The sequence below is a fragment of the Ovis canadensis genome, chromosome 9 (genome assembly GCF_042477335.2).
Source record: "Ovis canadensis isolate MfBH-ARS-UI-01 breed Bighorn chromosome 9, ARS-UI_OviCan_v2, whole genome shotgun sequence".
In the NCBI taxonomy this organism is placed as follows: Eukaryota; Metazoa; Chordata; class Mammalia; order Artiodactyla; family Bovidae; genus Ovis; species Ovis canadensis.
The window spans coordinates 48,070,323-48,085,514 of NC_091253.1; the positions used below are offsets into that span (position 1 = coordinate 48,070,323).

Here is a 15,192-nt window from a genome sequence, read left to right on the forward strand (position 1 = left end):
TATTTATTCTCCCTTACTCACTAGCAGACCCTGTACTGTGTGGGTGCAACCTACTCCTATGTTTAGTACATTTGCATTTAAAGGATTTGTTGCTGCTGCTGCTGCTGCTAAGTTGCTTCAGTGATGTCTGACTCTGTGGGACCCCATAGACGGCAGCCCACCAGGCTCCCTGGGATTCTCCAGGCAAGAACACTGAAGTGGGTTGCCAGTTCCTTCTCCAATGCATGAAAGTGAAAAGTGAAAGTGAAGTTACTGCAGCCCACCAGGCTCCTCCGTCCATGGAGTTTTCCAGGCAAGAGTACTGGAGTGGTTGTCATTGCCTTCTCCGAAAGGATTTGTTCGGAACTTTAAAATGTATTTGGACAAGCAGGTGATTTAACTCATTCAGTCCCCCACAATGCTTCCCATTTGGATGATATTACCTCCATCCACCTGAAGTCAGGGAAAGTGCTAATGAACAGTATTTTTTAAGGCAGCAAGCATTTCTTACAAGTCCTACCTTGGAGGCATCGTCACCTTCGTCTTCGTGCACTGAGCTGGATGGTGAAGGAGTTGCAGACTTGCTTCCAGGAGGAGATGGTGAGTTGTGGGGGATGCTGCCCCCTCCCACGTTAAGTCCGAGCTGAGCACTGAGTTGTGACTGGTTGATGGTGGTGAGCTGGCCATGCGGCATCATTCCCGGCTGCTGCCTGAGGTCTGCAGGCTGAGCCCTTGGTCTCATGGCTGCCATCTGAGGATGGGAGCTATAGTGCGTCCCTTCTGGGTTCCGTATATCTTGCATCTACAAAAAAAGGACAGGAATAATTTTTCACAAAACTTGTTTCTGGAAAAAAAAATCCCTAGGCTTTAAAACTCCATTTTTTTAAGTTTAAAACTCCTGGTTAACTATACACATTTCCACCCTTCTCCTAGAGAAGGATAATCGTAACTGTATGTAGCACCCTAAAGATAGTAAAATACAGAATGTTGGAAATCCATTGACATTACATTTCATTACTCAAGACCTGGTTAATTATATTTACAGTCCTTCTTTACACTGCAGTGAAATGCAAACATATATCATTAACAGATACTGATAGGGTAAGTTTCAAAATACTGATGTTTATTAGTGTGTCAATATTATATAATTATTAGTGATTACAGCATTCACTGGTGCCTCAGAATGTAAAGAATCTGCCTGTGATGCAGGAGACACAGGTTCAATCCCTGGGTCAGGAAGATCTGGAGAAGGGAATGGCTACCCACTCTAGTACTCTTGTCTGGGAAATCCCACAGACAGTGGAGCCTGGCGGGCTACAGTCCATGGGGTCTCAAAGAGTCAGAGACGACTGAGCAATTAACATTACACTAGTACTACAGCATTCATAGTAATTCATGAAAATCCATTTCTTTGATTCTCATCAATTGAAAAAGGTTTTGAAAGTTAAGCATACTATGGTTCTCAGCTTAATTCTATATAGGCTAGTATTGGCCACATGATCTATGAACTTCTGACTTAGAACACTTACAGGCTGGTATTAACCAATTGATTAATTGACTATTGAAATGATTTGACTACCTAGTCAGATTTGAAAGTAAAGCTCTAAAGTTGCAAGGTCACGATATTAATCCATTATGCTATCTGGGTCACTGCTTTTTAGCCTTAATGAGACTCACTCTTATAATTCAAGCAGTGAATTTTGTCTCTGCAAGGATTAGAATTAAAAGCATTGGAGGATGAAGCTCTTAACGCATCTAGAGGTCAAAAGTGTTGTATAAGAGCAGTGTGGTGAATTTCACTTAATATTTCTGTGGCATTTTCAAATTTAAAATAATGGGAATATTTTGTGGGGCTTACAGAAGCAGCTCAGTTTTGTTCTTCCTGAAGGGTGCTGGGGAGTTCATGCAGGTAGAAGATTTATAAAGCAACAGAGAGAAAAAAGAAATGGAAAAAAGAAGGGCAGTTCTTTTTTAACATGAAGAGGTATACGTTAAATTTATATTTGGGAATGGAAAAAGTAAAAATAAAAGTTACCTTTCTCTATTTCATTAAGAAAAAAAACCCCATACAATGTCAGAATGCCTAGTAATTACCCATCTGCAAATGTTACCATGACATGGAAATAATGAAAAGGGTAATAGGTAACTTAGTCATAGGATTTTTTTCTTTCGGTAATAAACTCATTTTCTACCAATGCTCTCTAGGCATCTTACCAACCCAGTTAGACCTGTCTGAAACAGGAGTTGTGACTGAAGAGGTGTCTGCCTCTGTTCTCTGTATTAGGTTCGCTATCTCCACCGTAAGTCATCATATTAGTCAATACTCCCCACTTCTGACCTTTCCAACTCTTGCTACTGCTTCATCTTCAGTCTCAGTTCTAGGTATCCTAGACTCTGGCTCTCCTAGGAGATGGGTTAGGCTGACTGTATGCTTTTATAGGCATTGCTTTCCTGGTTCAAATCAACCTTTTCCCCCATAATTTAAACCATGTCCCTCTAACTTTCCAAAAGCAGCTCACAGTTCTCCTTTCTATGAAAACCCTCATTAAGCAGTTGTTACTATTCAGTGATATATGTTAGCTCTGCAGAGGCCCCAGTGACATGCTCTCAGTGAAAAGAAGAGACTGAGGGGTTTTGAATATCTGTTGAATAGCTATATAAATAAATGAATAAAACCTAGAGATCTTAAAAAACGATTTACCCAAATCACAGAGTTGGAGTTAAAACCTACATCTCTCAATTCCAGTCTTTGATACTTCCTACTGTATTAAGCAGCTGATCCAATATTTTATGTATCCTGAAGGGATAGTTATAGTTAATTAAAGATAATCAAACACACCTGTCCGAACTGTCTACCCAAATCCATGGTTCTTATTGAGTCCATTCATGTTGCCTCCACTCATGTTTACTAAAATAGTGTTTGTTCCTGTGTAACTGTTCATATAACTTCTATAATCTGATCAATACTAGCATTCACGGTTATCCTCAAGTTGTGCCACTGAGTCTCTTTTCAGGCCCGTATTCTAAGGTCCTGAGGTCATATTGTGCTGTCTTTTAGACTTTTAGCACGTGGAACTGGTGTTTCATTGTGGGCACTGACTAACGGGAGCCCACTAAGGGTACTGTTCTATATATGGGGCAGCTCCCTCTCCCAACCCTACACCAAACAAAGCAGTTGCATGCATATTCAAACATATCTGTTTTGTAGAGTCCTGTAAATTAAAAATGTTTACTAACAGAATCATACTTTAAATTATTTTCCCCAAAGTATGTAACTAATTGATATGTTATTTCTCTGTCACAGAAATCCCAAGTTACAAGCTTGAACAGTGTGCAACTTATCTGGAGCTCACTTCTCACTCTTTCAGCAACATTGTGGTTTTCACATGACATGGCGGAAAGTGATCTCTAAATTACCTACACACAGAGTTTCCAGATTTATGCCTACAAATTCCACCTCATAGCACCTATCTTTTTCACCATTTTGTAGTATTTTCTTAAAATTATTATTCTCCCATGCTAATTAGTGTGGTGAGTAGATCTCTGAGTATTAAAGCTGTATTTCCACCTTTGTAATTTTAGTAGAAGGAGGTGGGCATGGTGAAAGGGAGTAAGGAATCAGCCTGGGTAGGGACCATGAGGCACTCAACAGGATACCACTTTTTCAACAGACTTATCGTTAGTTTAAAATATCATGTAACCAATGGTGTTATGCCAGGCAGACAGCAGCTTTAACACTGAATAAAAGACCACTTCTCCCGTGTAGAGGGTGGCAAGCACAAATTAGAGAGCACATTCATCTCTTTAGCCCTCAGATGCACTTAGAAATAGATCTTAACACCCTTGGTGACATTTCTGAATTAGGAGGAGTTTTTTCATTCCACTCTGCTTTCATAGGAGTCAGTTCAGTGTTCATCACTGCCTAATGTATAACATGGGGCAAATTAAACTGGAGGGAGCTTGATTACTGAAAACTAAAAATAATTAGTCAGCTCATGAAGGTAAGCAAACGTTTTGATTACTGGTTTCCTTCTAGAAAGATAGTGACTGACTACAGATCTTAATGTGAAATATGAAACATCAACTTGAAAAATATTATTTCCTGTTACTCTCCAGTATTTTCCGTGTATTGTGAATAATTCACTTAAGTCATGCTTAATCTCAACTGCTATTCTGACTCCTCTTGGCTCTGCCATTGACTTCTATTCTTCTTACAACTTTCCACCCCTAAATGATTCCCTAACATTCTGAGTCACATTTCTTCCATTCAGCTAAGATGCATCACGATTTTGTTAGTGGGGAATTTCTAAATGAAAATGTATAATTCTGGCCCCAATTCTGGGTCTGACTCTGCTAGACGTCACTACTTGGACATCACCACTGCTGGAAAACTGAACAAAGTTTTCTTTTTCAAAACTATTTTGTCCTCTGTGTCCAGTTTCTCTTGATGACACCTTCATCCTCTTCATCACCTCTACTCAAAATGTTTTAGTAATTTTTGGTTCATTCCTTTTCTATCAAACTCTGGTGGGTTCCACTCAGTTGGCTCTGAAATACTCCTCCCATCTGACCTTCTCTCACCCCACCCCGTTCACGTATTTCAGGCTTTCACTACCTCTTCACTTGGAACAGCTACTTAACGTTTAATGAAAAGAACATCTTCACATCCACCCCTAAGAGTGCTGTAAAATTAATCTTCATGAGTCAGACTCAAACACTTCTCAGTGATATCTGCCTCCCAAATGGAATCCAAACTCTTCGGCATGCTATTCAAGATTCCAAATAAACTTTATTCCTTGTGTGTCCGTCAAACACCTAATTATTCAACTAAACCCAACTAACTGTTTTTCTTTGCCTCTCTCTCCCTTAAACATGTGCCTTGTCTATGCCGCTCTTTCAGCATTCACTTTCTGAGCAGTTGCTGTTTGAAAATTTGAAAAACAGTTTTAAAAAAATACTTTGCTCAGTGATTTTCAGTTTGCACAGAACTTTTTCACCTGTTGGGCCTTATAATTCCCCTTTGAGGCAGAAATGTCTGTTTACACAAGTTTACTGAGGATGGTAGAGATTAAATGGTCTCAGATCTCTCTACCAACAAAGATTAGAGTAGAAATACGCTTATTTTACATGTTTGAGTTCTTGTCACAATTCCATGATGCCATTATCATATTCACATATCCAAACACTGAATAAATTTTAAAGTTCAAAAGTCAGTTCATCTACAAAGCTTCAAGAACCTCCTTATTCTGAACTGCTAAAGCAATCTGCTTGTACTTTCTTTGTGGGCACTACTTTTAAATTTCTTAAGTGTGTATGTATTTCTACAATGTAATCTTGATTTGTACATGACAAGACTGTGAAGAAGGTTGAGTGCCGAAGAATTGATGCTTTTGAACTGTGATGCTGGAGAAGACTCTTGAGAGTCCCTTGGACTGCAAGGAGATCCAACCAGTCCATTCTGAAGGAGATCAGCCCTGGGTGTTCTTTGGAAGGAATGATACTAAAGCTGAAACTCCAGTACTTTGGCCACCTCATGCGAAGAGTTAACTCACTGGAAAAGACTCTGATGCTGGGAGGGATTGGGGGCAGGAGGAGAAGGGGACAAAAGAGAGATGGCTGGATGGCATCACTGACTCGATGGATGTGAGTCTGAGTGAACTCTGGGACTTGGTGATGGACAGGGAGGCCTGGCGTGCTGCGATTCATGGGGTCGAAAAGAGGTGGACATGACTAAACGACTGAACTGACCTGAACTGAAAGCATTTTTCAGTCCTTCCTGAGATCTCTTAGTTAAATTAGGCATTTCAAGTATTCTAAAAACACTTGCCTAGTCAGTGTATAAATGAAGAAACGAACACTACAAGTACAAACTGACTTTAGCTAGTATGATGATCTTTATTTTTTCCTGTGAACTTCATCTAGCTTTAGTCCCAAGATGAAAAGAAAATATGAATAATGTCTGTTTCCATTTGTGGCAGAAATCTCAAGTTGTACCCTCTGATCCTCATTTACTTTGGTCCAGAGGGACAAGCCTCTGGTATTTAGCTTGTCGAGCCAAAAAGCTGGCTGACCGAGGACACTGTCTCCTTTATTTGCAGCTTTATGGTCATGTGACCATGTTTTGGCTACTGAAATATAAATGAAAGTGTTGGGTGGTCCTTCCAAGAAATCTCCTTGAAGGAAGGGCTCACTTTCCTTTGTTCTTTTTCTGCTGGAAATAGTGTGGCTGTGGTAATTAGAGCTCAGGAAAATGTCTTGGACCAAGAGGCAGCACCCTAACGATTTTGGACTCACGGAAAGAAGCCCGCGTGTCTGACTATCATGAAGACACCAGACCATGGACGGTCTACTTACCAAGGGAGTGTGTCATGTGGAAGGGAAGTAAAGGTCAATCTTTTTCAGTCCTCTTGAGTTTTCTGTTGTACACAGCAGAGCTAATCTTGCCTGATACACCCTAATAGATTATAAACTCAAAAATGCAGGGAGAGAAATCTACTTCATTTACCAGCATAGCCCTCATATCTAGCACAGACCTTGACACATAGCAGATACTCAGCATGTATATCTTGAATTCCATCAAATAGATGCTCGGGTATATTTAGGACTGATGGCTTGGGCTTTACATAAATAATATTAAAAATCCTTGATCTTTTGGGAACTTCATTTGCTAAATTCTTAGGACTCGAATGTCTCAAGGTGCTTTCTAACTTGTGTGTGCATTTCTCATTTTGCTTATTTCAAGCCCAGTGAATTTTTTTTTTTTTTTGACTAAAAGTCCTGCATGTCTTTGGCATTTTAGTCTTGAATGGCTCTTAATAGTTATCCCCCACTCCTGATCCATTGAACATAGAGGATAGATTTCACTTTTTTGAAAACTGGAACTGTTTCCTTAAATTTTACAGATTTTTTTTGTTGAGGATTAATATTGTTCTTTAATTATAGAAGCTAAAAAATGTCAATTAAAGTAATGGAGGAGGATTATGATGATGAAGAGATTTTCACTGAGTTCCTTCAAAACCTTCTTCCAATTAATAGAAAGCAAAGGCTCAGTTAAAATCAATTAGGAAACCAAAGCAGATACCATGTGTTCTCCCCTCCTGACCTGTCTATTACATCCATGGCTTGATGTTAATATAACATTCTTTTCTCCCCTGGCCCACACCTACAGTGTAAGAGCGCCAGGCTGAGAAACAGCTGGAGAGGGACTCTGTGGGCCCACTCTGATACAGATTTAAACACGTTTGCAGGTTACTTTCCTTGGGTTCTCTTTGAAAAGGAAAAGAAAAAAATACCCAGGTTGTTCAGCTCAGATTATTGTTTTAAAAAATGAGTAACATTTTGTATATAACTAATTAAAAAATTCTTAAAACATTAGTTGTATTAGTAACTAAAGGGTGTTAAAATTGCACACTTGAATGGCATCAGAACAAATGAAGGCCCGAGTTTCAGTATTTAAAATTGAGTGTTTCCCAGTCCTTCAGAGTCTGTTTTCTTCTTTCAAATATCAGCATCCTTCACAGTCCAACGTGCGAGCCTTGAAAGCTATCATTATCGCTGCCTCCAGCAGACAATCCGTATCAAAACAGTTGTACACATAAAGCTCAAACGACGTCTTGGCTCTCTCTGCTCTGATCCAGCTGTTTGAGTGAACAGCAGTTGGTGAACAGAGCCTGGAACATGGGGAGCCCCAAGGCCTTATTTGCTAATGCGGCTCCACCAGCTGCTGCTTTCTGTGGGCTTTGCAGGCTAGGCCTGGAAGTTTGCCAGTTGCAGCAGGAACAAGAGAACGTGAGGAATCTCTGAAGCCCTTCTGTTTACCCCTTCCGTTCACCCCTGTCTGTCAGCATTTGACACCCTTTGCTGTGGAGTGTTTTTCCCAGCGTCATGAGGAGACCCCGCTGGCTTAGGCTGTGACAAGTGCTTACTTTCGGTCCCTTTAATACATACTATCAAACATACACCATCCTCAGCATCCAAAGAAAAGCTTCTGAGCCTTGCTCTTGTTACTCCATCCAGCCCTGCATGATTAATCAGGCCAGGAAGGCTAAGCGTTTCCATTTTTCTTAGGAATAATGCACTCTAAGAGGCTATGAGAAGAATGTAAATGTTGATATTATTTAAGTCTCCAATTTGATTACATATTTTTGCCAGGGATTCAATTAATATGTAAATGTATACACCCGAACAAATGCATGGGTAAATTTAATAATCAAATTTATTATTTTCCTAAATGCATTTCCAAGAGAGAGCTAAATTATTTGTTGTCCAAACAAATTAAATCATTTTTATGTGATCTCCTTGTGTGATCTACTTGTTAGTTAAAAACATGTATTTTAAATAGGCGTTAACATTTCTGACTATTAGATTTCTAACTCTGAAGACCAATATTTAACATCAGAAGAGGAGAAATCTAGGAAATACATATGTATAGCACATGTTAAAATTTTTAAAATGAGGAAAAATGCAGTTTGAAAAAAAGATTGAGGATTTTTATGAAAATGTATTTTTATCCTCAATATTTGACCAGAATAACTTGATTTCAACTTTGATGTTCCAAAAAGACCTGCTTTTTAATTTAACATTTGGAGTCTACTTTTCTTCCCATAGACAATATGGATGCATAGATTCAGGTTTCTTTACAAAGCACTAGAATGGAACATCTGTAGTCTAGTTAGGATGGTGCATGCACTTAAGTCGTGTCTGACTATTTGTGACCCTATGGACTGTAGCCCGCCAGACTCTTCTCTCCTTGGGATTCTTAAGGCAAGAATACTGGAGTAGGTTGCCATGCCTTCCTCCAGGGGATCTTCCCAATCCAGAGATTGAACATGCGTCTCCTGCATTGGCAAGTGGGTTCTTTCTCACTAGCGCCACCTAGGGAGCCCTTCAACCTGAACTGCAGGTAGATCTCTTTCCGTCTGAGCCACTAGGGATGTTTCCATTAGTTAGGATAGTCATCAGAAAACTAATTATTACAAGAAAGCAAAAACTCTGAAGCATAATTCATTAGACATTTCCAAAAGGATATACGTAGCACTCTCCAGGACTACCATCCTCGGGGAAGATGAGAACCACCTCGGAAACCTAGTGCTCATGGTCCACAGGTGCTCCCACCACAGCAGACCATCCACTTCCTTCAGATGGGGTCTCTCCCTCATGGCAGCCTCTCCCATGAATCGGGACCCTAGTTACACAAGGGACTTGATATGATAGAAGAAAACATCATCGAAAGTTTTTAAACACCATGGCTAAAATTTACGCTGGCTAAAGAGCAAATCATGGCATCTGGTCCCATCATTTCATGGGAAATAGATGCGGAAACAGTGGAAACAGTGTCAGACTTTATTTTGGGGGGCTCCAAAATCACTGCAGATGGTGATTGCAGCCATGAAATTAAAAGATGCTTACTCCTTGGAAGAAAAGTTATGACCAACCTAGATAGCATATTCAAAAGCAGAGACATAACTTTGCCAACAAAGGTCTGTCTAGTCAGGCTATGGTTTTTCCAGTGGTCATATATGGATGTGAAAGTTGGACTGTGAAGAAAGCTGAGTGCCAAAGAATTGATGCTTTTGAACTGTGGTGTTGGAGAAGACTCTTGAGGGTCCCTTGGACTGCAAGGAGATCCAACCAGTCCATTCTGAAGGAGATCAGCCCTGGGAGTTCTTTGGAAGGAATGATGCTAAAGCTGAAATGCTAGTACTTTGGCCACCTCATGCAAACAGTTGACTCATTGGAAAAGACTCTGATGCTGGGAGGGATTGGGAGCAGGAGGAGAAGGGGACGACAGAGGATGAGACGGCTGGATGGCATCACTGACTTGATGGACATGAGTTTGAGTGAACTCCGGGAGTTGGTGATGGACAGGGAGGCCTGGTGTGCTGCAATTCATGGGGTCGCAAAGAGTTGGACACGACTGAGCGAATGAACTGAACTGAATTAAACTGACCTGAAAGAGCACTTAAAAGTTTTAATTAAAAAAATTTAACTTAATTTTTTGTATGTTCTTCCAGGGATGAACCAAAGATCAAATGTCAAAGCCACAAAAGGAAGTAGGACCGTCAACCTCTAAATGTCCTCAGTGTCCTTGCCAGGTACTGACCCTTCTTGATAAAACTCGACTTCTACATCCCCTAGATGCAGAAAGAAACACCTAAGTTGCCCTAGTGTATGCATCTGGATCCGTTATTATAAACTGGAAAAGCAATTCTATGCCATTTTATTTGATTTCTTTCTCTTCCTTTTCCCATATGAGAGGGAGTGTGTTATGGTGGAAGGAACCCTGCTCATGACATCATCAGACTAGCTCTGATTCTAATGAGTTATCCTACTTTTAATTTACTTGGCCCTCATTGTCCACCTCTGCAAAATAGGTGGATAACAATTTTTCAGCAACAATTATTGATTGAGTGCTTCCTTTATGCCAGGCACTGCTCCAGGTACCAGGTAAACAACAGTGAGAAGCACAAAGAAATCCCTCCCTACAAGCTCTAACTAATGCAGGAAATGGACAATGTGATAAAAAGAGTGAGGTGTAGTTTGTTTGATAGAGGTTAAGTATTAAAGAGACCAATATGAGAGAAATGTACTGACCTTAAATGTTTGCACCTCAAAGTGCAATTGTGAGGATTAACTAAAATAAAAACCATGAAGACATTTTGCCAAATGTAAACTTATTCTGTGGTTGAGGCTCCCATGCATTCCTTCTTGTGGAAGAGGCTGCTATTTATCTTTTGGTATCAACCTTGGGTTGCTTTCCCTGACTAGTTTCTAGTTCATGGTGAACCACTAACATGGTTGTGACCAAGCATTCTGGCAGCCCAAAGCTGGCATCTGTAGAGACTTTCTCTGAGATAAGCTGGGCAGCTCCTGTCACACAGCACAGGGGTTTGCTGTGAGAAAGTAAATAGTCCCTGATCAGTGCTAATAGGCTAACTAGGAGATACAAAGTCGAAAAAAATTTTAATGCATAAAAATATGTTTCAGTTCATTCTTTCCCATCAACTCTGTGCATATAATCTCTCCTTTGGATCACAATGATGTCTGGGAACTTGTGGGGCAGACTGATACTTTCTAACTGCACAGTTGGAAAGATGTTCTTTTTTTTACTCAGATTGAGGCACTGCATTTTTTATTGTTTCATGGCAACACTCTCTATCGCTTGCTGTTATGGTTACACCATCAACATTTCAGTATTACCAAGCTTGACACTGTGCTTCAGGGGAGCCTTGAATAGGTTCCTCTGCCCAGCACAAGTAAAGAAGACACACAGATGTGCAATGGATGAGCTTGGCTCTTGGGTGAGAAGGACAGCTCTCATAATTCTAATTAAAGGCAGGACACGAAGGCTCACAGACTGAATTTTCTGCCTTATCTAAAAGGGTTTGGGGGACCCTCTGGTTCTCCAAATGGCTGAATAAGCAGTTCATACACACTTGTCCACCTCTGGCTAGGAGTCTGTGAGTCTGCTTAGGGTCTACCTGTGATTAGTCAGTGAAGTCCTGTATTTGTACAGATCCTGTCTTTCATATCTGTACTACAAAGTATAGGCAGTGCTTTGTTCACAGGGCTATAATCTTATATTAACGTGTATTCAAACATGCTAATGTCTGTTCACATTTCCTCTGCTTTGATGTTCTCAGAGAAGGGACTGAATAATGTGCCTTATTTTCAGAACTCTTTCAAAGGATTGTGTGCATTGAAACAAAAAGAATGGACTGGAAGAACAGGTGATAAGAAAATTGGGAAATGTTACAAGACATGCCCTGTGGGAGTTGCGGTTTTTCTATGAGAACTTGCTCCGTGTATTTATAGCATCACAAGTCCGCTGAAATGGGTTTTTTTATACTATACTCAGACCTGAAAATTTAACTGAATTTCATACTTTCCACTGGAATATTAATGGGGCACTAGTAAAAGTGGAGATGTCAAGTGGAATATTGACTTCTTAATATCAGTTCAGAAAAGTGATATTTGAGTTCATTTAGAGGCTGTTAAATCATTAAATACACATGACATTCCCTTAAAAGTACATCTCAAGAGGCAAAATTAAAACCTGTATTCTGCTTGGCCCAGATAGTTTCCCTATACAGAATATTTGTATGCCCCCAACTTATTGGGGACTTGAAAAAAGTGCATTTTAAAATTAGTATGTTATTATGGAAATCTTCCAATAATCCTTTTAATAATATATTATAAAACATTAAAATAGCATGAAACCAAGATAGGAGAGGCTGGAAATCCTTTCCTATTGAGTATAATATTAATGACTTGGTAAAATCAGTCTAGGAAAATTACAATGTCTTTCAGTTTCTTAAAAGTGTCTGACTTGGTAAGTGACCTTAAGCTCCTTTAAAACAATTAAAAGATTCAAATATTTGTCTGCCAAAATTTTATAGCATGTTAGATAATGGGATGAATGTAGTTATATACAGTCTCTATATTTCTGGGTATACCTAATTTAGTTAATATTAACATTACTCTCTCATTTATGCTTTTATACACTTTGAGTCACATAAGGTCAAGGCCTCTAATCATAAAACTACTGACTGCTATTCATGCTAATATAAAAACCCTTTCTTTAAAACAACTGCCAATAAATTTCATTATAAAAAAGTTATTAAAAGGGTTAAAAACCTATTTAATGTCAAAGAATTTGCATGACTCAAACTTCTAATAAAGAGAGAGAACAGGCTTTCTTTCTGAATTATTTAAATCTTTACTGACTGTGCACTGAACCATGAAATTAGAAAAGTGTTATTAGAAGTATTCTCTGGTTTTTATAAAAGTTGGAGCCCAGAATGTATCAAGCTATAGTCTTTAACTAGACTAGTTAAAGCAGTAGGTTTTTAATCCCAAATACATGGCTTCTACTGATAGAAAGGTCATAATTAAAACTCTATCCTGTAGCTTGGTGATAATAAAATTATTATTACAGAAGCACACATGTTCATTTAAAATATATGAGCTACATATTCCGATTTTAATTTGGACAAATATCTTCAAGTTTTTCAATCTTTCAATGTCCGCTAACATAGACTCACTTAACCAATAATTAGGTTTTAATGGTGGCTAATTTTAAAGCACTAAAGTTAAGAATTTGAATTATCTATCATTTACAGGTTTAACATCTACCAAATATATGGTGAAATTAGACTAATTATGGTTAAAAGAGTTAAAAAAATCACAATTCTGCATGATTATAACCCTGTGTGATGATGGCATAAAATTTTTTGACATATCCATTATAAAAAATAGCAAACACACCTTTCACAGTTTAAATTTATTTCTCTGAGAAACTAACTTAGTATAACCAATTTGAACAAGAAGGCTATACCTAACAAGAGGACATCCCAAGTGGTGTAATAGTAAAGAATCTGCCGGCTAACGTGGAAGATATAAGAAATGTAAGAGACTCAGGTTTGATCTCTTGGTTGGGAAGGTCCCCTGGAGAAGTAAAGGGCAATCCACTCTAGAATTCCATGCACAGAGGAAAGTAGAGGGCTACAGTCCATGGGGTCACAAAGAGTTGGACACAACTGAGCTCGCACACACGCACGCATACCCAACAAGTGGGCAACTGTCTACCCATCAGTCTTTCCAACTGCTCAGTGCCAGCCTTTGGTAGCTGTGGTCTTAGGTTCTCTTATTAATAATATCTGATACTTGTTGGTACTACCTTATATACCAAGCACAGTGCTAAGAAGTTGATAAGCACAGGTTTATTTAACCCTCACAATAATCAGGTGAGACTGTCAGACCCCTGAAGGCCCAAAGAAAGGATTCTTCAGTTATACAGTGGGTGGAACTGCATAACTGGTCTCAGGCTGCCTAACGGCAAAGCCCGCAGGACCCTGTGTCTGATTTGATGTTTACAGGTGTCCTTTTAACATAAGATGGTTGAAAGAGCTTACTGGGGAAGATACAGTTAGAACTGCAAATGACTGAATTTAATGTACTGATTTCTTGGGTAGGAAATTCAGTTCAAAATATTTTCCTGTGTACTTACTCTGAGCCAGGTACTAATCAGAGGCCCTCAGAGAAATAAAGATAGATATACTGTCCCTGAGCTTGAAGAGCTCCCAGTGCAGGGAGATACACTATAACACAAGTCAGAGGGGATTAATTTCTGTAACTAAAAGCATACTACTACAAAACTGCAGGGGAAGGAGTGTGACTTCCAAGCAAAGAACTAATGGCTGACAGATGGTTCTAAAAAGCGCACAGGCAATTTGCCTGCATTGCACTGAGACTTCAGTGAGCAAAACTAAGAATCGAGAGTGCTTTTCAATATAAGAAGACATTTGGAAAATGGAAATGAGTAGAAATTACCTCTGGAGGCTCTATTATTGACACTAGACACACCAACTGATTGTTGGAGAGTCACTGTATCTACTGTATTTTCAGGGAAGTAATGATTTGTCTAAGATAATGTGAGATAAAACTGAACAAAAATAAAATAATTATGTGGCTTTTCCACTGAAGGATGATTTTTAAATCTTAAAAATGTAATGCACAATCAAGTCAAAATATTTTTTTAAAAACAAAGCACTCTAATGGTTTGATATCTGTTTGGGAATTAGCAATTTGATTTTCAAATGCTTTATCTTCTGAATCTTGGGATGCCAGAGACATTTTGTAGTTTCAAGGCTATGAATCAGAATATATTTTGAAGTATCAAGTTGTGCTAACCGAAAGAAGTCTATAAAACACATTAACGTTTGATGTTACATAAGTTGAGAGACTGTTTGGTTGTTGTTCAGTTGGTAAGTTGTGTCTGACTCCTTGTGAGCCCACGGACTACAGCACACCAGGCTCCTCTGTCTTATTCGTTTGCTTTAACTGACCCCAAAATATGGACCTAACATTGGAGAAATAACTTGGGATTTTTCACTGGGTTCTAAAAAGTATTTATGGGCACATGAACACCAGTCATTTTCATCTGGATCTTTATAACATTCATTTCATTAACTAAAAATGCTGCCACATAAATTATGCTTTCACAGAACAAGTTGATCAAAACCTTTCTTTATATTGCCCCACCTGTCAATCAGCGCCATTCACTTGTGAGTGAAGTACATTACCCAGAAGGAAGAAAGAGGCAGAACACTTTGAATGGAGATAAGTGCACAGATCTTGCTGTGGGTCTAGGCTGGGCTCATGGATAAGTGATATGAAAGCTAAAGATCTCTCAAGACAAAAACAGAAAGTACA

The 15,192-nt window shown here is 39.1% G+C and overlaps 1 protein-coding gene across 2 annotated transcripts in view; it reads right to left on the bottom strand.

The window, feature by feature from the left end:
* The window catches only part of TOX (thymocyte selection associated high mobility group box), a 308,791-nt gene that overhangs the window by 57,331 nt on the left and 236,268 nt on the right, over positions 1–15,192 (bottom strand). For both annotated transcript variants that reach the window (XM_069600073.1, XM_069600074.1), the window contains exon 4: positions 500–781. In XM_069600073.1, the coding sequence (XP_069456174.1) occupies positions 500–781 (282 nt within the window). The remainder of the gene's footprint in view (positions 1–499; positions 782–15,192) is intronic.